This window comes from Lemur catta, chromosome 2 (assembly GCF_020740605.2).
Source record: "Lemur catta isolate mLemCat1 chromosome 2, mLemCat1.pri, whole genome shotgun sequence".
Classification (NCBI taxonomy): Eukaryota; Metazoa; Chordata; class Mammalia; order Primates; family Lemuridae; genus Lemur; species Lemur catta.
In genome coordinates, this window is record NC_059129.1 from 71511921 (window position 1) to 71538721 (window position 26801).

General features: G+C 35.3%; 1 protein-coding gene across 2 annotated transcripts in view; it reads right to left on the reverse strand.

The window, feature by feature from the left end:
- COL9A1 (collagen type IX alpha 1 chain) overlaps positions 1-26801 on the reverse strand; it is an 82749-nt gene that overhangs the window by 34142 nt on the left and 21806 nt on the right. The window contains exons 11-28 of one of the 2 annotated variants that reach the window (XM_045542252.1): positions 21729-21782; positions 21450-21485; positions 19486-19509; positions 19101-19154; positions 17806-17859; positions 17120-17152; positions 16315-16371; positions 15119-15172; positions 11635-11688; positions 8756-8809; positions 6376-6429; positions 4886-4939; positions 4693-4746; positions 4507-4560; positions 3976-4029; positions 2873-2917; positions 1746-1799; positions 1604-1657 (exon numbers count right to left, since the gene is read on the reverse strand). In XM_045542252.1, coding sequence (XP_045398208.1) covers positions 1604-1657; positions 1746-1799; positions 2873-2917; positions 3976-4029; positions 4507-4560; positions 4693-4746; positions 4886-4939; positions 6376-6429; positions 8756-8809; positions 11635-11688; positions 15119-15172; positions 16315-16371; positions 17120-17152; positions 17806-17859; positions 19101-19154; positions 19486-19509; positions 21450-21485; positions 21729-21782 — 897 coding nt within the window. Of the gene's footprint in view, positions 1-1603; positions 1658-1745; positions 1800-2872; positions 2918-3975; positions 4030-4506; positions 4561-4692; positions 4747-4885; positions 4940-6375; positions 6430-8755; positions 8810-11634; positions 11689-15118; positions 15173-16314; positions 16372-17119; positions 17153-17805; positions 17860-19100; positions 19155-19485; positions 19510-21449; positions 21486-21728; positions 21783-26429; positions 26684-26801 lie in introns of those variants that run through there. The other variant, XM_045542253.1, reaches the window with a different exon arrangement.

Genomic DNA, 26801 nt, shown 5'->3' on the forward strand with positions numbered 1-26801 from the left:
GCTAGGATTACAGGCGTGAGCCACTGCGCCTGGCCCGAGATTTCTTAAATAACTAAAAATAGATCTACTATTCAATCCAGCAATCCCGCTACTATCTACTCAAAGGAAAATAAATCATTAAATAAAAAAAGATACCTGCTCTCACATGTTTATCACAGTACTATTCACAGTAGCAAAGACAAGGAATCAACCTAAGTGTCTATTAATCAATGATTAGATAAAGAAACAATACACACACACACATACACACACACACACACACACACACACACACCATGGAATACTACTCAGCCATAAAAGAGAATGAAATCATACCTTTTGCAGCCATATGAATGGAACTGGAGACCTTTATCTTAAGCAAAATAATTCAGAAAAAGAAAGTCGAATATCACATGTTCTCACTTATAAGTGGGAGTTAAATAATGAGTACATGTGGATATAGAGAGTGAAATAATAGATACTGGACTCTCAGAAGGGAAGGAGGGTGGGAGAATGGGAGGTGAGTGTGGGACAAGAAATTACCTAATGGGTACTATGTTCACTAATCAGGTGAGGATTACACAAAAAACCCAGACTTCACCACTCTGCAATATACCCATGTAACAAATCTGCGCATATACCCCATAAATCTATAATTATAAATCTCAAATTTAAGTGCATAATATTTAATTTTCTAATCAGTTTCTAGTGTATCTAGTGAAAAAATATGCATGCTGTAGCTGTTGTAAAATAGGCAAGTTTACAAACACACTAAAAAATGTGTGGCAGTTTCTCCAAAGGTTAAATACAGAGTTACCATATGACCCAGCAATTCCACTCCTCGATATGTACTCAAGAGAAATTAAAACATGTCCACACAAAAACTTGTACAGAAATGTTCATAGCAGCATTATTCATAATGGCTAAAAAACAATTCAATGTCTATCATCAGATGAATGGACCAATAAAATGATATATCCACCCAAGTAATCCATATAATTATTATTCAAGAATAAAAGGAATGAAGTACTGATACATGCTACAGTGAACCTTTAAATATTATGCTTAAATGAGAGAAGCCAATCATTTTTTCAAAACCCACACACTGTACGATTCCATTTATATGAAATTTCCAGAATCAGCAAATTTACAGAGACAGAAAGTGGATTAGTGGTTGTCTAGAGCTGAAGAGATTGGGAGGAAATGTTGGACGACTGCAGGTGGGTACAGGGTTTCTTTTCAGGGTGATGAAAATGTTCTAAAATTGACTATAGTGATGGTTGCAAAATTCTGTGGATATACTAGAAATCAATAAATTTTACATATTAGATGAATTATATAGTATGTGAATTATATCTCAATAAAGTTTTTTTAAATCACACGAAAATATTTCCTTCAACATAGGATGAAAGCAGAAATGATCATCATGCTTCTTTTATGCACTTCATTTTCTGAAAAGAAGATATATTGTATATCTATATAGCATTCCCGTTTCCTTGTGTATCTGGACCAGCACATGCTCAAACATCAGACAGCATTTATGTATGAATGAGTGAATGAATGAATGCTCAGCAAAGTCCTGAGAAGGTGCCTTAGAAAGGCACGACAGAAAAGGAGTACTCACAGGCAGTCCCCGGGGTCCTCGGGGTCCCACCTCTCCTGGAGGCCCCTGTTGGCCCTGTCATGAGGAAGACAGGTAGAGAAAAAGTTAACCACCCCTGATCACAATGGGTTAGAACTTACAGAAAGGTAAAATAGCATCTTACCGGTTTGCCTGAATTTCCCAACTGACCGGGCTTCCCTGGAGCACCTGTAGTTCCCTAAAGGTAAAATGCAACATTCAGAGTAACTCATACTGTAGGTAAGCATAATCACCAACATGCCTTACCCGGACCAGAGGTTTCTCACATTTAAATAGCATTAATTTCTTGATTTCACATTGAGGATGTGGGAAGGTGTAGAATCTCTTTCTGGTTACGCACGCACATCAAAGTCCTTTAGATTCAGGATACTATTAGTCTAAGAATTATAGTAAAGGTCAGATGTCAAAAAATGAAGGTCTTTGGCCTTCATTAAAAGGGATCCCCTTCAATGAGAGGATTTTTCTTTCTTCACAATATTAATAACGTATATTTTTCCTTTACCATTTCCACCTCCAACGCACTTCTTTGAGCCCTTTTAACTCACATTAAGAATCAAGTCAGCATAGGAAACAGGATATGCTGTTGGAAAAATCCTACCAGCAAGCTCCAGGGAAAGCATATGTCTGGAGATACTTTCACCATCATCAATTTCTCAAGGTGCTCTTATTAGCAACTGTCCCTGCTCAAGATGCTGTGGGCCACTACGATTGGAGGGATGCAGCCATACACTCGAATAGTGACCAATTTCTACATTATTCACATTTATCTCTTTGATTCTAAAGCAAAGCTGTATTTTATCCCTTTAATTTTTTCCACCTATTGTTTTTAACTGCTCGCACTTTAGTTCTGTATAGAATATAAGCACTGGTTGATCACTATTGTGAACAAAATGACTAACATCTTTTTAGTTTAAACTAAATCATCTTAATATTCACTGACACAAGTTTTATGGCTTAATAATAGCTTCCTTATTTTAAGTGGTAAGGAACAATAAAATTTTTATTTGTTTTACATTGGCAAAGCATGACATTTTCATTAAGAAGTCTAATCAGCAGCACTTCGTCAAAGCATTCTTTCTGCAGCTAGGAAAAAGATTAGCATTTGAAACCTTAAAGCTTTTACTTTTTTATTTCTCCCCAGGGTTGAATATAAAATAAATGGCAGTCTGGAAATACTAAAATTACAAATAAAATGTATTAATAAAAGAATAAATCTAGAAAAATATTAATTTAAAAGTTTTAATCTTTTACCTTTGCACCAGCAACACCCTTTGCACCAGGAATTCCGGGCACACCCTAAAAAAACACACATAGAATCTGAATTCAGTCACCTCATCTGAGAATCCATGAGATGCCAAGCCCACTGCACACTTCCCAGAGGCTGGGGGAACCATGAAAACCTCAAAGCTTGAACGTGAGGGAGAGGCCTCCTAGTCCCCATAGTCTGGACAGTCAGATGAGGAACGCCCCACAGTTTAGGGCAGTCCTTTACTGTAGCTATCTGGCTTATTACCGCTGAATACCCTTAAAGCAAATTCTACCTCTAAACTAAAGTTATTTTTCAAGGATGAACTTCCAGATTAGAACCCAGCACCATTTTTTGGTCAACAGGAACTCTACTGGACAGGACAGAGAGTATACGGATGTGGCCTGGCTTCATGTATAATATAATAAAATGAGGACCCAAACTTTATGGAAGAAAAAGGGAATGGTAGGAGTATGCTGGCCCCAATCAAGATTTGGTACTATTGGGAGCCCCAAAATTCTCTGATTATTTATAAAAAGTGTCAGATGTCATAATACACTGGAGGAGGGGAGAAGCCAGTCCTTAACATGACTGAGTATCCTTTATTAACTTGAAACATTTACCTCTAAAAAGCCAAGAATACATGTGGCACAATCCAAATGAACTTCCAGACACATTAACATAGAGAAATACCAATTTGAATGATTCAAAAATAGCACATAATCCAAAAACAATATATCTCACATTGTTCCTGAGCATACTTTCAACTCTCCTGTGGCTCAACCCTGCTAACAAGAAGTCCAGAACTTATTAAAAGTAGAACAAAATATATGGCCCATAGCTCAGGGTTAGTAAAAAATATATATAAGGAAGCCTGCGTGAACTAAAGAGATTAAAGGGACATAAAACATAAAGATTACTAATATTTATAGTTATTATAGAAATAACTTCAAAGTATAAAATGTAAAATGTAAACTATAAAAATGTGAAAGTAAATCATATCTTCTCCATTATATAACACGTAATTATGTAACATGTCTCTCCCCAAAATTCATATCTTTAAAATATGCATATAAATCAATAAACACTTAAAGCATCAAATACTTACTGGCAACCCCTGCAATCCTGCATCACCAGGAGGCCCATGTTTCCCTGGTTGACCCTGAAAAAAAAGTTTTTCATACCCTTGAATTTGTATAAATTGCCGTATTTCTTCTAAGGAAGGAAGGAGCATATCCTTGAACCCGATGACCTGCTGTATTTCTTTTAAGAAAGGGAGGAGCACAGACCTCTAAGTAAACAGAGTGTCCCAACTGCTGACCTTACATGCACTTTCATAATGTGACTTAATTTGGGGGAGGAGGGACAGGGAACATAGGACATAAAACTCAATCAAAATGCACAATTTCACTCAGCCTGCTGTCATCAACAGGACAATTTTACTGAGTTCCTGAAACCAAGCAAATAGACAAACTATTCTAATAAGTATTTATATTTGACACTTGATTAAAAAATAAAGAAGGAAAAAAGCCAAAGCTGGCTAAGTCAACCTCCCGGTAATTGAGTAATGGAAATGCTGTGCTCAGGTGACAAGGACAGAAGCAGCCTCGTTCACGCTTGCACCAAATTACACAGCTACCTTTGATCCAGGCATCCCAGGGATCCCGTCACGGCCGTCCACACCTGGCAAGCCCTAAAGACACAAAGAAACACACTGTCTCTTACAAAAATTCATATTCTTCTTCCCTTCATTATTGTCTAAAGTTTTATTACAAGTCAAAATCACTTTGAAAAATGTGCTTGATGACTACAGCTCTGGACTTACCGTGTCTCCTTTGGGCCCAGGGGGACCAGGAATTCCTCTAGAACCTTGAGCCCCCTGCAGGACAGAAGAGAAAGAATAGACAAGACATACTTAATTACCACAATACTTAGGACATGTTTAAAGGATAATTATAATCAACAAATGACACTGAAAAGGAGGCTGCTTGTAGTGATTGAGACTAATTCGAACTCACTCTATCTCCCTTGGGACCCACTTCTCCCAGAGGTCCTCGCCGTCCCTGATCACCCTGTATGAAAATTAAATTTTGTTAATATAAGCCAAAGGTACTTATTGATAAATTTTTGAAAATTAGAAAGCATCATCCACTTTACCTATTGCTCTTTCACCATAATGGCTTTGCTCTGTCATAGATGCCTAGCTCAAGAAATCTTTTTATAAAAATTGTATTGTCTTCAAAACTGATATCGCTGTGGAGATAATTGAGACCTGCATGCCTTTTGTTTTTATTTTAAGTGTATAATGTTTCTGTGCTCTTTGAATATACACATATTAAAAGTAAGACCCCTGCTGCAGGTAAAGACATCAGTAACTACATCTGCATGCCAGCTACACTCATCAACTGTTATAGCAGGTTAAGGTTTGGATTAGTTGGCAATCTTTTCTCTATATTATTTAATTTCCCAGTCAGTATTAAAGGTTTCTTTCAAAATTATCCAGCTAAGGTTGATATATGGTATAGAGGGTAATAGATGAGAGGATGTGTCTTCCTAAAATACAGCTTTTGTTGAATTGCTTAATAACTCTAAAACCTCAAATGGCTCCCTATTGCTACCAGATCAGTTCAAGTGGCTCAGACTGGCATTAAAATTCTTCATAAGAGATAGCGTGGTACAGCGGAAGTGTGCTGGGCCCATGAAATTCTCCATAAGGTGGTTCTACCTTATCTATCTAATCTCATCTTCTCAACACAAACTGTCCACTCCAGGCGGTGACAGGCCCCATGATAGCACATACACCCCCAACAGTGCCCCTCCTGTACCTTGCTGCTTTCCCACCAGAATGGCTTTCCAAACCCGCCTCCTTCTCGGGTCCTCTTGCATGGATTACCTATCGTGTGCTTTACCACTTGATCTTGTAGTTTGTCACTGGGTTACATTCTATCTTTCCCACTGCATCATAGGACCTTGAGAGTTTAAAATACTAGTTTACTTATATTTTTTATATGGTATAGGTGATTACTAATGGATGGCTTTTATGTCTGTTTCCCTCCAAAAAAAGGCTTGAAGAAGCCTACAATAATGACACGTTTATATGGTAATCAAAATATGGAATAATGAAATCAGAAACCACAGAAAAGGAAAAGGATAAATTGCCCAAGAACTAGAAATGAGATAGTTACTGTGCCTCTAAGCATCCTGACAATCAAGGCAAAAGGAAAACAAAGCAAACAAACACTTAACAATTTAACTTAACCTATATGGATAAAATAAATCAAGTCAGAAAAACATTTCTCTGTGCCCAATAAATGCTTTTCTTAACTTTTAAAATTTAAAATAAATATAAAAACTATGGCCTATTTTTTCACTTTATTCACTTGTCGATGATACTTGCACACACACACACACACACACACACACACACACATATACATAGCAAAAAACAAAATACCATTGTTAAAAAAAAAAATCTATCATTGGGTTTTGTGAAAATAAAACCACTTACAGGTACACCAGGAAGACCCTGAGGCCCAGGTTCTCCGTCTAAGCCCCGAGCACCCTGCATAAAAACAAGAGAAAGAAATAAAATTAGAATCAGTCATGTATGTTAAAAGGCACATCCATCTTTCTAAAGAAATTTAATAGCCAGAAGAAAATGAGGTTTTGTGTTTATAATACATACTCTATTTATCAGTAAGCCCTGAGGAGTATTTACTCAGGTACCTCAGATATTAAAACACTAGTTTGCATTTACTCCTCACAGCAACAGTATTTAAACACAATCTTTGATACCACTCTGGATATTTTAAGTTAACTCTGCATCCATTCTCAATCGCTGACATGAACTAAACATTGGTACATATTCAGAGAACTTGGTAAATCTATTAGAAGAGGTTTGGCAGCCACCCTCCAGGGTTCTCAGAATGTCAACGGAAATTCATTAATACTGAGGGCTACTGAGCTACCCTAAGAACAGCTGCCACACTCTGTTGGGACTTCTAGGACTTGGGATCTCCCACCAAGATCTAGAAGAAGTCATCCAGCCATGTGATTCAGAAGAATGAATTGTTAGAAGGACCTGAACATCCCCTCTCTCATCCTGGATAGATGTTAGTTCAGTTCGTGTAAAGTGAGCGGTCTATTTTCTGGACAACAGAACCACCCTACACCAAGGGATATAGCATAAGAACTACCCAGAGCTTTATAAATCTAATTACCTTGAAATGATCTCTGACTTGGCTACATACTGCATATATCACCTCTTTATTTTCATTATGAGAATTGCGATGTGAGTTTTAAAACAAAAATACAGTTGTCTCTACTTACGCGACCTGACAAAATACAGCCCCCTTCTGTAAATATTGTTCTCTTCTACTAAGTGGATAACAAGGTGTACATACAAAACTGAAGTGAATAGGCAGTGTCCTAATGAACCAGGTTGAGACGGGGAGATGATAAAACAAATAGAAACAGTCAAAAGAGTATTGGATAGATGTCAGGCCAAGAAAACCAGGTGGCTAGCATCTGTAGTACGAATTAAAATTAGAAAATCTTTGATAGAAGGTTCAGACACAGGGAGAATGAAAGAAAGAATACAACTGAGGCAGTGGCACCAAAGCGCCTTGGAATTCTTTGATCCCTAAAAACTAGAACAGAGCAGAAGGCATTTTACATTCACCAGGGAAAAAGAGATTTGGAAGACATGAAAAAGACCTTGAATTTATCATTCACCTTGCATTATGAGAGCAGAGCCCAGCCTTTGCATTATAGAAATGGCTTTGATGCATTCAAGCTCTCTCTCTCACTGCTGTTCAGCGTGAGCTCAGACCCAAACTGCTGTTACTAGGTAACCACTCCCCGGGTCTGAGTTCACAAGAAGAGACTTTTTTTTTCTTTTTTTTTAAAGCAATTTGACAGAAATCATAGGAAATGAGAAATTTTTACCAAATAGAAAAATCTCAGATGAAGAGCATATCAAGAACAGTAATCGGTTTCAAAGTGAGGGGGTCACACACTTTACGGGACAATTTAGATCCAGAAAAAGTGAAGGCTTAAGTATCAGCAGCTTCAAAATAAGTGGGATTTATTATTTTATAAAAGTGATACATACTGAGTGTTACTTAATGTAATATGAATATAGAAATATGAAAGACTATAATATGTTTTTACAAATACAAAGGTTTTAGAAAAGAAATATTCTAGAGGGGATGGAAGAGAAAAGCAGGCAGAATGAAAATACCTAGAAGAGACAAAGAGCCTGAAAAAAAATGAAATTGAGAGAAAAAATAGTAAAAAGCCAGACTTTCAATTCACAAAAATGTGATTTTTTTAAAAAAAGGAAAGATTTAATTTCTTTTATTGAACATCTACATTATCCAACTTATTGTTTATTTCATTGTTAATAACAGGTTCTGTGCTGCTATGCGGAAATGACACAATTAGCCATCAAGGCTCGAAAGAGAATGAGGCCAGGGTCAGAAGTGGGAGTGGGAGCAAAAATGCATTTTGTATTTTCTGGGGCCTACAGATGGCCCTAGTGTCCCTGGGGGTGTCCTGCCTTTTCTCGCCTCTCTCTTCCTGCCTTCCGCTGTCTTTCCAGGCACTGTGTCAGTGTTATCAGTGCTAACTACCAATAATGATAAAAAGATAAGAGACAGCAACCCACTTATTCTAATTTACTCAAGAAAATTTAGAGTATATAATACATGGTAAGTACCATGTGTACTGCTCATCCTACCATCTGTGCTTACAACAGAAATGTAAGAACCTAACCACACATCTACAAAGCAAATAAAAAGTCATATTGCTGAAGATAAGAAGTTATTTTTAAGTGGCCAAAATTTTAAATACTGATATTATTGTTGTCATTGTCATTATCATCTTACTTTTTCCCCTTTGTCCCCAACTATGCCAGTGATGCCTCTCAAACCTTGAGCTCCCTGGAAACACAAAAAAGAAAAGTGAATTATTTTAGTTAAGCACATATTTTTTTAAATCTCATCACAAAAGCTGACCCAGAAGAAGGATTTATCATAACCAAAGGTAACATTAAGAAATATTGACATTATATGAACAAACTTTTCTAGTTTAGAAAGGAAGTCCAAGGAGAATTCTTCTGATGGTAAAATGCTTTTATAAAATTCTGAAGACATACAGAAAACAGGAGTCAGCACAATCACTCATAACAAAAAAGTAAATATCAGCATAAGAAAAATTATGATAATGTATTTTGACTTACCTTTTAGCCCATATACAGAACTTACATTGCCATTTCCACTTCCTTTATGACTTATGACTTCAAAACATGTAACATGATTTGTAAACCTTGGAATAATTTTTCCCCACCAATATGCCATCAAAGGCAGTAGGTTCCTAGGCTAGCCCACAAAAGCTTATGACCCAGAAATGGAGCTGCAGTCTCCATCAACCACTTGTAATCACTATTCATTATGTCATTTTTATATAAAAGCCATTCTGAATTCCAAGTTGGGGCAGTAGGAACCCATCTCACCCCATTTCAGGCACAAGAGTGAGTAATCTGAAAAATGAGGGGGCAGGTATGACTTCTGGGATCCCTTTCAATACTCAAATATTGCCATTCTTGACTCTCTGGTTCCACAGCAGGAGGGCTCCAGAAATGGATCCTGTAAAGGGTAAGCTTGGGAACTCCCTTGGGGGGCAGCTCTGAGTGGATGCTTCATTAGGAAAGTGGGATAGCTACTTCTGGACAACTTTCTAACTATCCACATTGGCTTAAGATAAAGTAGCTCTAGGCCAGTCATTTCCCTCATCTTCTCACTTGAGGAAAATGGGGCAAGTCTATGCCCAGCTCTTCATCCAGTCAGTCACAAATCCTGTATAGATCACTCAGGAATGGCTTGAAATTCACATGCACAGGTTGATCCAGCTTAGAATATCCACTTAGGCTATCAAGTGAGACGTGGCCATTTCAGATTAAAGCTCCTCTTTCTTGTGTAGCTCATTTACTGACTCTAAAGGTAATTCTACAAAAAGAATTCAAAAAATATTTGGGTCACGCCTGTAATCCTAGCACTCTGGGAGGCCGAGGCAGGTGGATCGCTCGAGCTCAGGAGTTCTAGACCACCCTGAGCAAGAGCGACACCCTGTCTCTACTAAAAATAGAAAGAAATTATCTGGCCAACTGAAAATATACATAGAAAAAATTAGCCAGGCATGGTGGCGCATGCCTGTAGTCCCAGCTACTTGGGAGGCTGAGGCAGAAGGATTGCTTAAGCCCAGGAGTTTGAGGTTGCTGTGAGCTAGGCTGATGCCACGGCACTCTAGCCCAGGCAACAGAGTGAGACTCTGTCTCAAAAAAAAAAAAATATTTGGGTCAGTAGCAGTGACAGGAGAACACCACATATCATCTCTTGAGATAACTACTTCGAAGGGCAGAGCTTTGTATAAATATTCCAAGAAGTATATTTGTTTAATTTGTATGTTACTTTATATTTGTGCATGTATATTTAAAAAGTGAAAATTTATAAATTTTCTAGAAACATTTTGGCAGACCTATTCCCAAAAAGCAAAAGGTCAGCAAGCACTAACGACATCCCCCAATGGACCACTTGAGTCACGCAGCACCCAACATAGATCCTTAATCCATGAAAACACTTTGTAGAATGTGGTTTGCAAAATCCTGTTCTGAGAATCTTTGGGAGTGGCTTTAAAAAAATAACTTTAAAAACCTACATTTTCATCAGGTAAAAAAAAAAAAGCGTACGTCTCTTACGATATTTGTCACCAACTCCCACCTGTGAAATAAAGTCCAGCTCCTTACTGTCTCATACCAAAAGCTCAGGGAAGGCAAGCTGCTGGAACAAACACCTGGATGCCACAGATTCCCTTAAAGTTCTTATGCAGCTTAAAAGCAGAGACTGTTTCTTCCATGTTCTCTGATTTATTTCCGTTAGCTTGATTTCCCTTAAGCTTTAGGTTCCCTTAAACACTAGTAAGCACAGCTCCCTGAACCCTTTTTAAAAGGCCAGCCCTGGGGAAGAGCAGAGCAGGTGAAGGGTGGCTCTGTGTTTGTCTCCTCTAACTCTTCATTGCCTATACCTTTGCTAGCTGCAATGCTAAATGAATATTCTGCAATTATTATTTCCATAATTGATATTACTCATTTTAACAGGAAAAAAGTATAACAATTCCACTTTCATATAGTACAAAAGTAATGTAAATTCTGGTTTAACAAACATTTGAAATTGAAGTATGTTAATGTCCCAAATTACCTTACTGTGAATATTATTGCAGAAATCTGCCAAAGCACAAAGCAGCAAATTTTTATTAAAGGACATGATTATGAGCAATTAAGAATGTTTTAATTATGATGATTACATACTGGAATAAACTACATTAATCCAGTGGATGTGATTCCTACTATATATTGAGAGTATACAACATTTTCTCATTATATCATGTGATAGTACCATAGAAGAAGACATATATCATCCTCTTGTGCTTAATATTTGCTTTTAGATTTCCTGGCCCTGAGATCTAGTAAATGAATGTATGTAATTATAGGTAGAATTTTTCTGGTAAAAAAGTGCTTGAATGTACAATGAGGACGCTCTCTTATTTTGAAAAATTGGTTATCTCCCACTGTTGGTTTGGCAGAAAAATAGAAAACACCATGTTAAGGTGATGCTATTAATCCAAATGCTAAATAGAAAATATTCCAAGAGTCATGATAAAATAAATATTTGCATATCCTGGTTAAATATTTTTTAAAAAAATACTTTACTGGAGGTCCTTGAGCTCCAACTTCTCCCAGTTCTCCCTGGTCACCTTCTTCACCCTTAAAAACAAAAGAAAAAAGGGAATGAACCTGGAAATCGGCTCAGTGTAACTCAGCATGTTTTAAATTCATTTGGCATCCCCAGAAATATTCTACTTTCTTAAGTTTTTTATGTGGGTAATCCATATTAATTGTAGAACATTCAGAGAATAGAGAAGTATATAAATGAATTAGTCACACAAATCCCACCAATTAACTTCAAATACCAGTAACATTTAGCTGCTATCCTTTCAAAGCTTTTTCTAAGGAGAGGAAGAGAGACAAAGAGAAAATTTACGCAGTACAAGTGTGTGTCTGGGAAGGCAGTGTATTATTTTAAAAAATGATATGCAAACTTTTCCATAAGTTATATTTGTAATTATAATTTTCATTTTAATTTTTCTTCTTATAATTTTTTACCATATACAGTTTTTTAAGGTAAATCAGACTTTTCTTTCATGGGTTGTACCTTTGATGTCACTCATAGAAAAGCCTTTTTTCCACCCCCAAAATATATATTCATCTATATTTTTGTTCTAGTATTTTCATAATCTCTTACACAGAAATCTTTAATTATCAGTAATTTTCTGATGTAAAATAAAACAGAAATCTTCTTCTTTTCTTGGTGATTGGCCACTTGTTCCAATATCATTTATCAACAGATTCTCTCCAACACAGATTAGAAAATTCATTTTCAACATACACTGAATTGTTAAATATGCTTGGCTCTAGACTTCTATTCTGGTCTACTGATCTTCTGTATGATGTTGCCAATACCACATTTTCATTTTTTGAAATTTTATAATACATTTTAATTTTAGATAGGGAGAATTTTCTTATCTTTATTTTTAATTGGTGGTTACTCTTATTTTTTAGATTTTCCTAATGTTTATTCTTCCAGATGAACTTTAGAGTCACTAGACACTGGCTGGGATTACAGGCACTACCACACCCAGCCTATTTTTAATATTATGTGCAGAATATTAAAGTATACTTATATTTAGAAATTTTCACAAAAAAAGGAAATATCGTACAGAAAATTTAACAGTATGCAAACTGTGCTGTGCCTAAATCATTTATGCCTGAGTTTTAAATGAATTATGAAGACCCTTAAATTGGTTTTAATATAATTATATTCAGATTATATTCCATTAGAACCTATGATTGACCATGGGAAGAGGCAGTCCTAATGGGAAAGCCAATAAATTAGCTAGCTCATGGAGTGGATAATCATCACACGTGCACAATTAAATGCTACCTGTATTTCCTTACGAAAGGATAAAACTAGCTACAAAAACAACAGTGATTGATATGTCCACTACAATTTTTCCTTAGCAGGGTATAGGGCATTTTCCCATAGGTTCTCCATAATCCTTAGAGTAATATATCTGAATTAAATATTTCACCTGCAGATGAAAAGCACATAACCAATCAATCACCAGGAAGTTAAATCACCTAAATTTAGGAGTAGCAATTTATTATTGTTTTACTGAAAGATTTTTGCACGAATACTCATCTGTTGTATGATGTTGCCAATACCACAACATTTTAATTATTGAAATTTTTACTATTCATTCCTATATTCATAAACAATTATTAAAATCTTCATTAACTAATTTGCAGAGTAAATTCAAGGCAAAATTGTGACTGTAAATGCAAACTTCAGGCCTCCAGGGTCTTAATCATTCTGCTTTCAATTTAACTTCAGTCCATCCGTTTGCCCTTCCAAGGTTCATTCTCCAGTGAGCTTTGCCATCCTATCTATTATCAAAGAAACCACTTAAGGTGTCAAGTGACACAAAAATGTGAAATAAATTAAAGAAATGTTTTCAACAACTTTCAATGAAAATTTTGTACAATTACCAAACACACTAAAAAAATTCGCAAGTTTCCTACTAAAGACCAAACTAAATTTGAGAGGCCAGCTAATTTGTACAGGTACCAAAAATACTAGTTTCATGTAGAGAACGGAGAAATACCCCGATTGACAGCTCCATCCCCAAATCCCATGGGATGGAGGAGTGAATGTTTCCCAAAAGAAAGGGTCACCAAAAAAGGAAGGGATGCAGAACATCAAAAATAACAGAAGTGTACTATATCTGCTTTACTATATACATTACCTCTTGGATATCTTTTGATGTAATTGAATATTCTTACACACCTGGTTTTTGTAGTTAGCCTAATATTCTACTATATGGACATGTCATACTCAATTTAGCCAGTCCCCTGTGATTAGACATATTTTTTTTTTCACTTCTGTGCCCCTGGCACTCAGAATAAACCCTGGCACATAGCAGGTACTTAATAAATATTTGTTACATTTTTTAAATTACAAACTTTAAGATTCAACGGAAGAATGGATACCCAGAGAAATTTCCAAAATACTCGATTTTTTTCTCTCTTTTCTACAGTTTGACATCAGGACCCTAGCTGTTATATTCCAGATAAACAAAATTCCTTGACTATTCACAGCCTACATAATAAAAGACTGCTAAAATAAATGTCCAAACTGTAACAGTGTACAGAAAATTGGCCTATTTATCCTGATGATTGAGGTTATTCAACAGACTGATTTTAGCTAAAGATTTCAAGGATATTAATGCCTGAAGACATTGATAAATTGCCTCTCCAGGCCTTGACTTTCAAAGAAAAAGACTAATCTTCTGCCACTGCCCAATAAAGGGGTAGAAAGACATAGTCAACAGAGTCAAAAGGACCTGCATTAATAAGAACAGTTTGACTTTGTGAAATATTATAAAATGTATTGACCCAAAAATTCCACTCTGCAGAAAGTCAAATTCTTAGATACTTAAAGATGACTTACCCTCGTGGATGCCAAATAGACTACCCTGCTTTAAATTACAGGCTTGGTTTTTCCGCAGGGCATGCCAGCCCCAATGCCAGTTGTGCTATGGATCCCATGTTTCTATCCATATAATAACATAAGTTATCACTAACCTCTAGCTTACTCATAATCTAGGTTATATTGAAATGAGGTCAGAAATAAACAGATAAATTATTTCAGAACTTGAGATGAGAAGCTATAAGCTAATTACCAACTTCTCTGTTTGCTAGTCTCAGCAATACTTGTCATAAAATTTTACAAGTGTCATAAAATTTTGTCTGGCAGGGTGGAACAACTAGCTGAATAATGTTTGATTATCACAAGCATCAGGGGAAAAAAAGCTGAGTGTGATTGATTTGAAAAGGAAAGAAAGGGTAGCAACAGGAAAAAATGAAAATGGTGCCTTTTTTGTAGGTGTTTTTTTACAACTGAACAACTTTAGACTATTATGTTTAGTCAGATATTGATGCACCTACTGAGAACTTACCAATTATCCGAAAAAGAAGGGTGAAATATCATGCTTTATTATTTCTCATAGTTCCTTATAATGAAAGTGATCACTACCTCATAATCACAATTTACCCAATAGATACTCATTTTCTTTACCTTGTGTCCTTGTCTTCCTGGTTCACCAATTTCTCCTTTAGCCCCTTTATGACCCTAAGAAAATAAATAAATGCAAAAAATATACATATTAATACATATATAATTGTCAGGTTTGCACAGAAGGTGGTCAGAAGGCTCATAAAAGTGACCCTGCTTCCCCCTAAATTGATATCGATGTGCTACTAAGAAAAAGGTTATGTCACAAAGAAAATTACTGCCTTAAATGACCTTAATAGCACCATGTGTATCATATGACTGCTTATATATAACATTACGTGCAAACGGAAGGCAATAAAGGGAAGGCAATAAAGGGAAGTGAAATCTGCATAGCATGCGAAGACGACCCATGTCTTCTCTTGTCAGGCCGCCCGTCCCGAGCATTTGTGTGCTTTGGACAGTAACATAAGGCAAACTGTGACACAAACACTCCAAAATTAAGTCTGTCAGAACTTTTATCCCTCAAAAGTCTTTTTGAAAAATAAGACACCAATCCAGGCCTGAATCTTCTGCAGTTGAGGGAACCCACCAAAATTACCCTTAGAGAAGCGTTAGGGAACATCAGCGCCTGGGGGCCTTTCGGATCATTGCAGAACTCCACTGGTCTGGACTTTCTCAAAGTCACTTCAGATTCCAAGACCAGAAAAAGAGAAAGCTATTTATCCCCAGCATTTGGCATTTATTTTTTGTTTTTATGGATTATTTTGAAGTAATTATGATGGCAGAATGAGAGAAAAATGCTTTTGGAAAGTCTCTTTTCCTGACTATTTTGCATGGTTTTTCCAATTTTTTGTTTAACTAAAACAGTTTCAAATACATTATGTGCACAATCCCACACACGCACCACCCCCCACCGCTATCTCCCTTCATAGGAGGCAAACTTCTGAACCTTGACTTGGTGTTCTAGAGCCTCTCAAATCTAGTCTATTTTATTGGTACGTCTTCCCTGGACTATCAAAGCATTATGTATAATTAAACGTCAGTGTCTCAGTAGCAGTATCTGTCAGGGGCACCAGCAGAATTTCTAGGACTAAACAAGCACCACGGAATAAGCCACAGAAAAAGCAAACACAGACTTGCCTGTAATACCCAAGTGAGATCTCCGTACCAGGAGAGCCAATGCTTAAAGTAAAGGCTCCATTACTTTGCTTTATGTGGGTAATACTCTAGAAAATAAAATGCTAAAATTATGCTCTTACCCTCATGCCTGGTAGACCTGGGTATCCTGAGCGACCGGGTGGACAGGAATGGGGACACTGCCGGAGAGAGAGAAATAAAAGAGAAAGAGAGAGAGAATATGTAAATTCAGGTCTCCACTTTGTGAGGTAGTCTTTTTTGGGGGGACAGGGTGGGGAGGAGTCCAGCTACAGAACCCCAATGTAATTATATTCATTAAATAACTCTAAACACCCCTTTCCTTTTTATCATTTCATTTTTAGACTCAAATACTTCTAGCTGACAGAAAAGTATATATAACAAATACCCTCCTCCACGTAGCTACCATCCAAGATTTGATAAATGTTAACTTTTTGCTCGATTTATTTCAGATCTAATTTATTAAGGAAACAAAATGTTTTCAGACAACCTATTGTACCAGGACCTGAGTCATGTCCCCTCCCCGTCTCCATTGGAATAGCTCTATCCTGAGGTTCATGTCTCATCAAATGGGCCATTGCATTTAGTGCAGTTTACCATCATTTGACTATTAACCTACAAGTAAAACAAAGCTTAGAGGGAGTTATTTGACTTCTATCTCTTTAAAATTGGAATGCTGTAGGGAAAAGCATACCTTAATCTATAAAGTAAAAATATTATATAAAAACAAAGATACTTCTATAATGAAAAACTGTTTGAGTATATACAAGCCACCATTCCATTAGTGTTAGATTTGAGTAAAACACAGAAACACAGTATCTTCCAAAGGGATCTTTTACAGAGAATTCATCTGAAGACTACATGGTCTTTGAATTAAAACTATATTTTGTCCAAAGGAAAACATCTTACCAGTGGATCTCCATCATGAAAGCCAATTGCTCCCTAAAGTAAATAAAATATTAAAGTTCAGAATATAATTAAAAAATTAATTCAAACCTACTAATAGTTCATTGGGCAAAAATATAGTAAATATAATTGTTTAATAGTTTATAAGGAGCAAATAGGAGCATATAATATGCTAATATTCTAATAACATGATTCATGAGCATATTCTTTTTAGAGAACCCTAAATGACAGTAGATTATTTCTTTTGGGCGACTGAAGGGAGATAAAATAAGAGGCAAAATAGAAAATACGGGGAACTCTGAATCATAAATTAAAAATATAAATTATTTCCTCTTGAAACTCCTATTTTTAAAATTTCTTACTATAGAAACTTCTGTAAAAACTACTTCATTTGAAAATGCTTCTTTTATATGTCAAAGTTTTGAGTATTTGAGAAATCACAAGTGCCAAAGAACTTCAAATGTAATGAGTAAGACTTGCCCTGTAAAAACCAATTTTTAAATTATTGTGATCCTCTAACTTTTCTAGCCTAAAAAGAACCATGCTCTGAATGAATGAAAAAGTGGTAGCCATTTTGGAAAGTTGAAACAATGACTCAATTAACAGGCACTTCCATCTTTGGTTCTTAGATGTTTTTTCCAATCCCACCTCTCAGAGGCAAAGAGACATTCAAGCTGCAAATAACTTACACTGGGTCCTGGGGGGCCAGGGGGGCCAGGGGGTCCTCTTCTCCCAGGGTCACCCTAAGTTATTTGAAAATTGTGACACAGTGGTTATACTAGTTATACACAGTGGTTATGTGTCAAAACACGGTACATAAAACTGGTGAGGCATGAGAGAATGGTATTACTAGAAACCCCTACTGAGCTCAGCCATGCATAGACCTGCCATCAAAATCGATGGGTGGCCCATAATCCAATTAGTGCTAAAAAACCAGAATAATAAAGGCATTCCAATTTCACCAAGGTAATAAAACTAGGCAGAGGGAGACAAGGGGGGAAAAGCAAAGTCAATTCTTCTCTGCAGGATGATCACTTTATCTATTCTGAAAACAAACTGGAAACACTACTTTTTGTTCTAGTTGATTTACAGAGGAACCAGAGCAGCCCATACTGCCAGCGCCATCCAGCTAATCAGAGCCAAAGAAGGCTTGCACTCCGCCTGAAGCTATGAAATGGAAGGTTAACCTCTGCAGTGCCACAATCTATCACTTGGTCTGTCACTGTACTCTCTTGCACTGGATCAGAAAATCAAAGAAAGCTAAATTCAAATAAGTCATTCAGATGAAAATGGATTCCAATTATTCTTACCATCCAATGTTTATTCTTGGTATATTTTCGTTCTTAATGTTCTACCATAAAAAGTCAAAAGCCTCTTAGAGTTATTTTAACTTTCCAATCATTTCATATTTGTTCAGTAAATAAATTTATAATACATAGCTCCTTTCCTCAATGAGTTTATAATTACCTACCTTCACATAATATCACTACTTCAACAGTTTTGAAATATTTACTGAATATCAACATGAAACATTTTAATTGACATTTTATGAAGTCCAGCTCTTTAATGTTAAAAGTTAAATTCTTTTGGTTCAATTATAATTTAATGATCCTAACATATATATATGTACAAGGTTATTAGTTTTAGACTCTTTCACTTTTTACTTCATGAAAAGTCTAATACAAAAGCCACTGGACTCCAATCCTGACTGAGAGCCTGTGAAGTGGAGAAGACACTCCCTTACTTGACACTCAGTCTGGAAGTTGGGAAGAAAAGTTTAGCTGAAAACGTTAGGAAAAAATTAAAATCACTCTACAAAAATGATTATTATCCCTGGTCCCCATCAATATTATGAACTTAAACACAATTCATCTGCCATTTTTTTATTTGCAAGGGAAAGCGTACAGTTGGGGTAATTTGTCTTTCCTAGTAACACTTCCTATTAAATCAGCAAATGTCTATCAGAATGCTCTGTGGTACTCACAACAGGTCCTACACGGCCAAGCTCTCCAGGGAGTCCTGCTGTCCCAGGAGGACCCTAAAGTCAACAAATCAAAGCAACATGGTGATTTATGGATATTTTTATAATCTATCATAAATATATCAAATAGGATAAGTAGCAGATTTAGCATTCTATATCTGTGTTAGCTTTGGTTTCCAATGAGACAATAATTCATTTGACCAAACTTTAATTAGGATGGAATGGAAATTTCCTCAATTAACATTTAGCAGGGTAGCCACCTAAGACCATGCAGGTAGAACACTATAAACACCACTGGGTAGAGTGTGAGTTGGAGAGTAAGGTGGGGATTTGAGACATAGGACATTTTTGTAGACTGTGTAAAAATAAACGATGTCATGAGACTTACAGGGGGTCCAGGAATACCACGACCCTAAAAGATTAAAATAAAAATGTTTATAGCATGTGGTTTATACTTAGTATAAATATGGACATAGAAATAACTCAGTTTAAAAATAAGCCATAAATTCTATAACTAAATAAATATATGATGTTCATTCTAAAGCAAGCACTGGATAAAGAAAAGCAAACATGACTCTGCTTCTAAAGGAAGCAAAGCAGAACCTTGTTTCAGCTCCTCAAACATTCCTTTGATGTCTATGCTAATGGTAATGTTTTTCCAAACTTTCTTTAAAAGAAAATCAAAGTATAGAAGCCTTCCATGCTTGCCCTCAAGAGAACTTACCATCACTCAAAAAGAGGCACATCACAACCAGAAAGTTAAAGATTTTATTCATTTGTAGCATTTTATATGAAACCCATATTAGAAGCATTATAGTTTTATAATTTACATAAAATGGCATTGAGAAGTTTCCTAAACAAAAACATTCAATAGAGAGTCAGGGGAGAAAAGGGACAGAAACACACCTCCCTTTTGACAGGTAAGGGCTATATTTCCAGACCCTAATTCCAGTGTATATTGAATATAAAATGGTGTCACTCTTGAAGAAACCTACAATGGGCCCCTAATTTAATATGCTAAATTTGACATTAAAGCTAGTCATTCTATCTCCCTTCTCCTTTACACTTTCTATCTCTCTAGCAACACCAAACTGTATATAATCAAGAATTAAAACTGAATCTTATTCATCTTCCTAATCCTAATTCCTAACACAGGGCCTAGTATATAATAAACTCTAACAATGTGCTTGTTGAACTTAAAACTGGACATCAACTGCCCAGAATCCCTAATTCCCCCTCTTTGCTTTCCAAGTTCTTTTTCTTCCCCTTGGGATTTCTCATTTTTCTTTTTCCTCCTTCCTTGGCTTGAATAGCTTTTATTCACAGCTGTCTGTGACACCATGTTTATGTTAGCTTTTTGTTCCAGCCTTTTCTAAAATATTCATATATAAAGCATCCCATGGAATCAATATACACCCTCTGATAATCATATTATTATTTCTAATTATTTAGGCAGCCCAAACAAGCAATAACTTCACATGGGCAGTATGTTTTAATATTAAGGTGGACTTTTTAAAGGCTTTCTTTGAAAAATTACTTCTATTTGAACATTGTAATACATAGATCAATTTGGGAAACAGATGTTATGGTTGAAAATACTAAAGTAATCAATAAGTCATTTCATTATCAGAGACCTAGACGTTGGACAAATTTCACTGAACAAAAAAGGGCACCTCTCTAAGATGTGGAGATTGAGATCTGAGTTGAAAAATATGGAAGAAAGGCCAACAAGCTATTCACTTCTGAAAATAGGTTTATAATGGAAAAGTTGACAGATGCTGAAATATGGCAAAGAAAATAGCACAAACAGGAAAAAAGGAGGAAAAATACAGATTAATGACAAGAGCAAAAGAGGAACAAAGAAAACTAGAAAGGAAAAGCAGCATGAGAACCTAGTCCTCTTATGTATACAAATAACACACATCCACCAGATTGCACAATGTGGGAAAAGACTAGCCAGGGAATCAAGGTGGGTGGTAATATCTGATTAGTTGATATTTCATTAGAGATAAAACCAGCAGTTGTGAAGAAAGTGGTGTGATGCCATGGTGTAAACACTGAATACTTAGATTTGCTATTACTATGCAAGAAATGTTTTCTATCATTTGGGAGTAGAGAGGGAGTTGTTTATGGGGAAATACCACCTGGAAATAGACATAAGTATTTCATACTGCACATTCAAATTTCTCTACAATTTTTCTACTCACAGTATGAATGCTTACCAATACCACAGAAATCATAAACTCCGTTGTCATGTATATTTTGTAGAAAACTGCATTTAAAAATTCCACAATGGCAGAATTTTGCCTAAAGATAGAAAATTTTCAATTCTGTTGCTTTACATTTACTTACTGGAAATCCACGAGGTCCAGGTACACCAGGTTCTCCCTAAAAATAAAAATAGTTTTGTTGTACTGAGATTTTTGTAGCAAGAATATGTAAATATGAAAACTGTATAAATATTGAAATCATTAAAACACTCCATCTTGGTGTTTTTAAACATAATTTTAGTTGAACAAGTATATTTCAGCTACTCCATAACTTAATGTTAGTTGATTTGCAAACACCACAATAAAATTCTACTTCAGCATTTAATTAATACCAGCAATTAATAACAAGTAGCTAACTTACTTTTTGTCCCCTTGGTCCAACGGAGCCAGGGGATCCATCAGGTCCTGTTAATCCCTAACAAAGCAAGATAATGATGTTAGAATATCATAACATCCTTAGGCAAACCACTAGGTGGAAAATTTTCATTTTATGTATTAATTATCTACAGGATGGTTACATATGTATGATGCAAGTATTATAAAGAAATTTCTTCCTATATTCTTACTCAAAGGTAAAGATTAATATGAGATCTTGCTGCTAGTTATTTTTTATTGATAAATTGTATCATATTCCTAACTTCCTGCTAACTGCACTGTTTATCATAGGATTCAGTAATTTAGTGTTTTTTGCCTCTGCTTTGAAAAAATGCAATAGAACAACGATAGTGTTCTAATAGCTAAGACTGATAGGTCTTCGCTCTGCCATTTACTCAGGTTTGTGTAACTCCTTTATTTCATTTATAAAATAAAAATACCATGTGTCTCTCCAATTACAGGACAACAAAGTGCCCTGTCTTGCAAGTTAATAAAATGTTTCCTTAGTAGGAATTAAACACAAACAGCCTAATTATTGCCTTATAGCCACTAACAGCCATCTTCTAGCAAAGACAACTGCTTATTGAAGAACATTAATTTTTAAAGTTGAAACGTTTGAGAGCATACATGTTTCTGTATAATTTTCCTTAGTAAAAATAGCTATAATTAAATATGTTTTTGTATGCCACTCAGTATGTAGAATTTAAGCCTATTATAGAACACATTTATAATTATATTTAATACTAAAGAAGCTATTAAATACATATTCTAAACATTCTCATTTTTTCTACTAGAACTTATTTTATCATCAATATAAAATGTATATTAAAGCATGATAATACCGTATGTACACCTAAATTTCCATATTTGGTAAAGATTCATTTCTATTTTTAAATGTTTTCTTTGGTCTTTGACACTTTTAGATGTTGTCATTTACAATGTAATCTTGAAATTATACCCTCCTAAAGATAAATATGTGTACTTACATATGCATATGTATGCATACATTTATATACATTCATGTACAAATATCTTATAAAATATAGCTATTATCAAGATTTTGAAAAAGACCAAAACAATATTGAGAGAGGGATCTCTTGAAAATATGAAAGCTGTACTTAAAAACAGATCACCAAAATTCATATTTAGTCTGTCAAAGTCTGCATAAATATCAATAAAATGCTTTCATCTGATTCATATAGGAAACCAGTTCATTGACCATCATTTTTACATTTCTCTGCATCAATTAATTTCCCTAACAACTTCACAGAGTGAATCAAAGGAAGTAGAAAAATGTTAATTACTGGAAATTTACCAAAGAAGAAAAATATTAAACACACACAAAAGAATTTTTGACTGTCTTTGATTTTCAATAGACCTAGTTCTAATTACAATACTGTAATTTGGGAAGAAGCTTCAACAGATTAGTAGTTAAGCACCTATGGTAATGGAATGTTTGCTTTCATATATCAGCAAACAGACCATACTTCCAGGAGCACTCTCTGGAAGGACATATGGCACATAAATTTTATAAACCTCAGGGCATATTTAACTGATGTATCCTCTAACTCCCACTTAATGCCTAAGTCCTCCAACCAATCCTGGTCAATTTCCACACACACAATCAACTCAACCTTCTTCAATCTGTGACTGGAATAACTGATAAGATTACAGGACAGTAATTACTATATATAATAGAATTTCAGTTGCAATATAATAAAGCAGAACCAAGTAGATAGTTGGATAAACTGGAGGCTGTTTCCAGGTCACTTTATACTTAAAATATCCTTAATAAGACATGATGATGAACTATGTCTATCACTGGGAAGTTCTTTGAATTAAACTGAAAATGGATCCTGGTATCAGATATCACAGTGAAATATCATAAAATAACTATGTAGAAAAATGAAAGCTCCACGAGGACAAGGACTACATGTCCATTACAGTCCTAGCACATTGTCCCTGGCATCAAACAAATACTCAATATGTGATTATTGAATAAAATTAATTTAGGGTAGCCTTTTAGATGGAAGGCTATCACACTTGGCCCTTCACACATCTTTAGTTTTGGCTGAAATCCTGACCCTGCCACTCAGTAGCTGTGCAACTGTGGGCAAATTGCTTAACTGTGCAGTGTTCTAGATGCTGTTCCTCACTGAGAAAAGGCCCTACAAATAAACAAAGAAAAAATATCTAGATATTAACCAAGGCACTGTACTTGTTGGTCTCCCTACACCTCTTCAATGCCTAATTATTTCCACCTACACTGACCTTTCAGAATAACTTGGTAATAGTTCACGATCCTAGTCATGTAACATCTGCCAGTGATAATAGTTGTATGTATTCAGAGAATACAAAGCATCTAACCTTTTCCTGTAAAAACGTGGCATGGTTTAACTACAATTCCTACACTTAATTCTAATTCCTCTTTTACCTGATATAGAAAGTACAAGAAAGAATAAAATACTGTTTTAAAGAGCTCTCTGAGCATGTCACAACAAATAGTAGCTATAAGAATATCTCTATTGATATTATTGATGATAATAGCACAGTTGTCCTTTGGGTGTCATAAACCAAGCTCTGACTTCTTTAATTTTACATGTCCGTAAAGAAGAATCAACTAAAACTAAAAAAAAATTAAAAAAAGGAAAGAAAAGAAAAAAGTAGTAAAGAGAGATTTGAAATACACACACAATTTTCAAAATTCAATTTGCAAGTAGAACCCTCTAATTCTTATTTCAAAGAAATGACAGAGGAAAATATTACCAGTGGCAGAAAGAATTGACTTCCTATGAATGTTTATGCAGACGAAGTTCTACACAGGAAGAAATTGAAGCTGTGTCCGGAACTTTCACACTGCTGTTTGGCAAAGAACACCAGTCCTCAATGGTGATTTCCTTACAGCATTCCAGCAGCTCAGCTGTCAAGACTGAGAGCATACTCCTACAAGGATAGCTGCTATGACTCTTACCTTTACTGCCAAAAATCCATTTAATGTAGGATAATACTGTGTTCCTTTCAGATTCTTCCAAACATTATCCAATTAACCATTTTTTAACATTACCATAAAATAAGTTTTGCAGTGAACGAAAGAGAAGACAAAGAGTAGAGATTTAAGGTCCTACCCCTACACTCACGTTTCACCTACCAAGAAAGGACTATTGAAGCTTTCCTACTTATTTAGCTCCCCTATGGCCAGGGACAAACAGACAGCAAACTCTGACCTAGTTACTGTATTTCATTTCAAAAAGTAAAAGATTTTTTAAAAATGTCAAATCAATCTAAGAGTGTAATAAGAAAACCTTTCAATTCCAGAGAAGTCCCATGTGGCTCCAATGCAAAAGTTGGAGGATATAGACTATATCAATATTTATAAATAATTCTAAAATATCAATTATAAATGTTTTATTATCCATTGAATTATCCATATTCTTCTTCTTAGTTGACAACTTTGGTACTAAAAATTCACTATCACTTCTTATCTCTATTCTCTCCAATTATTCCTCTATTAAGAACCTTATTTGTACCTACATGAGGCAGAATTGCCTGGGAAGTCTAGAAATCACAAATCTCTATTCTTTTGCTATTATATAGCAACTAAATCACCCTGGGTCTCTGGGGAAACCACCTGTCCTCGTAATTATTGGGTTTTCTTATCTGTGGAAAATAATATTAGACCAATCTACTTTCTAGACTATAAGGTTAAAGAAAATAGTATTTGTGATAGTACTTGAGGAAAAGCTCACATATGCAAATAACATAATTTTTCCCTTAGATCTAGGAAGTATGTAAAATACTAGCACATATATGAATTTCCTCATTTTTTCTCTCTTGCTCTTTTCCTTTTGCTTTCCTCCTCTGGCCCAGGAGACTGACTCATCCGTTTCTCCCTGAGGCCTTCAAGATCCAAGTTCAATGATCTAAGAAGTCTTACTCTTTTAGATCTTTTAATATTTGAAATATGGTTTGTGCTGCACTAGAGACTATAAATATAGGCCCAAAAAAGTTACTTGCAATTGTTTTTACACTGTACTTCTAAAAAATTTCAAAGAACTTTCATTTGTTTATCCAAAATTTCTGTTAAAGTAGGAAATTATAAGGAAAAACCAAAGATTCTCTTTATGACATTGGAGTATATGGTAAAGAAGAATTTGTTGAACAAGCTACAAAAGCACTATTAAACTGAGGGACAGATAAGTCTAGTCCTCTGTCTGAAATTATATTATAGCTCTATAGCAAGATACAACTTCAGATGACAAGTTTATGCTTTAATTATCAAAATTGTTTTTAATTTAATCAGAAATTTTCTTTTCACCCAAAAGCCTAGTTGAAATTTCAAAAGAATATAGAAATAAATTCAAACTGTATTGGGATACTAGTTTATTTAGTAGCCTTGTATTTATGAGACTTTTATGATGGTATGACAAAGCCAAGTAATTCTCGATGTTTCAGAGACAAGCTTGACAGCCAACAAGTTATATAATTTTAGTTTGTATTACCCAAATATTTGGTATTCAGTTTGTGTTATCCAAATACTAGTCCTTAGGTACTTCATGTCCTGACACTTTGCATACACAAAGTTAACTAGGGGCTTTGAAATATAAAACAAAGTCTATCTCCTAAAGCACTAAGTAGTATAGAGAAATACCTTCATTATGGTAATCTTGACACAGACAGTATTTCTTAATAACAGCTAAAACTGAGCTACTTATTTTTCTCTCAAAATAAAGAATCTGTCTTAAACTCTAGTCAAAACTTTTTGGAATTATAAATGTAGGTTTTCAGGTGCTTTCTTTCATTTAGAAAAGTCTTTAGTTTTTGGAAAACACATAAGAGTGGTAACCTAAAGGATAACTTGAGGGATGCACCATGACATGTTCTCCAAGAACAGAAGGCATTTCCTAACTTAGCTTTGTTTTGCACCGACAAAATTAAGGTGGTCTGTGGTAGGATCTCATTAAGTAGTAGTAGAATGAATGGAAAGAGAAACTGAGCATGCTGAAGTCATTTTACTCTGAAGAAATATTATTTAGTGTTTCGTTTACCATATAACTCAGCA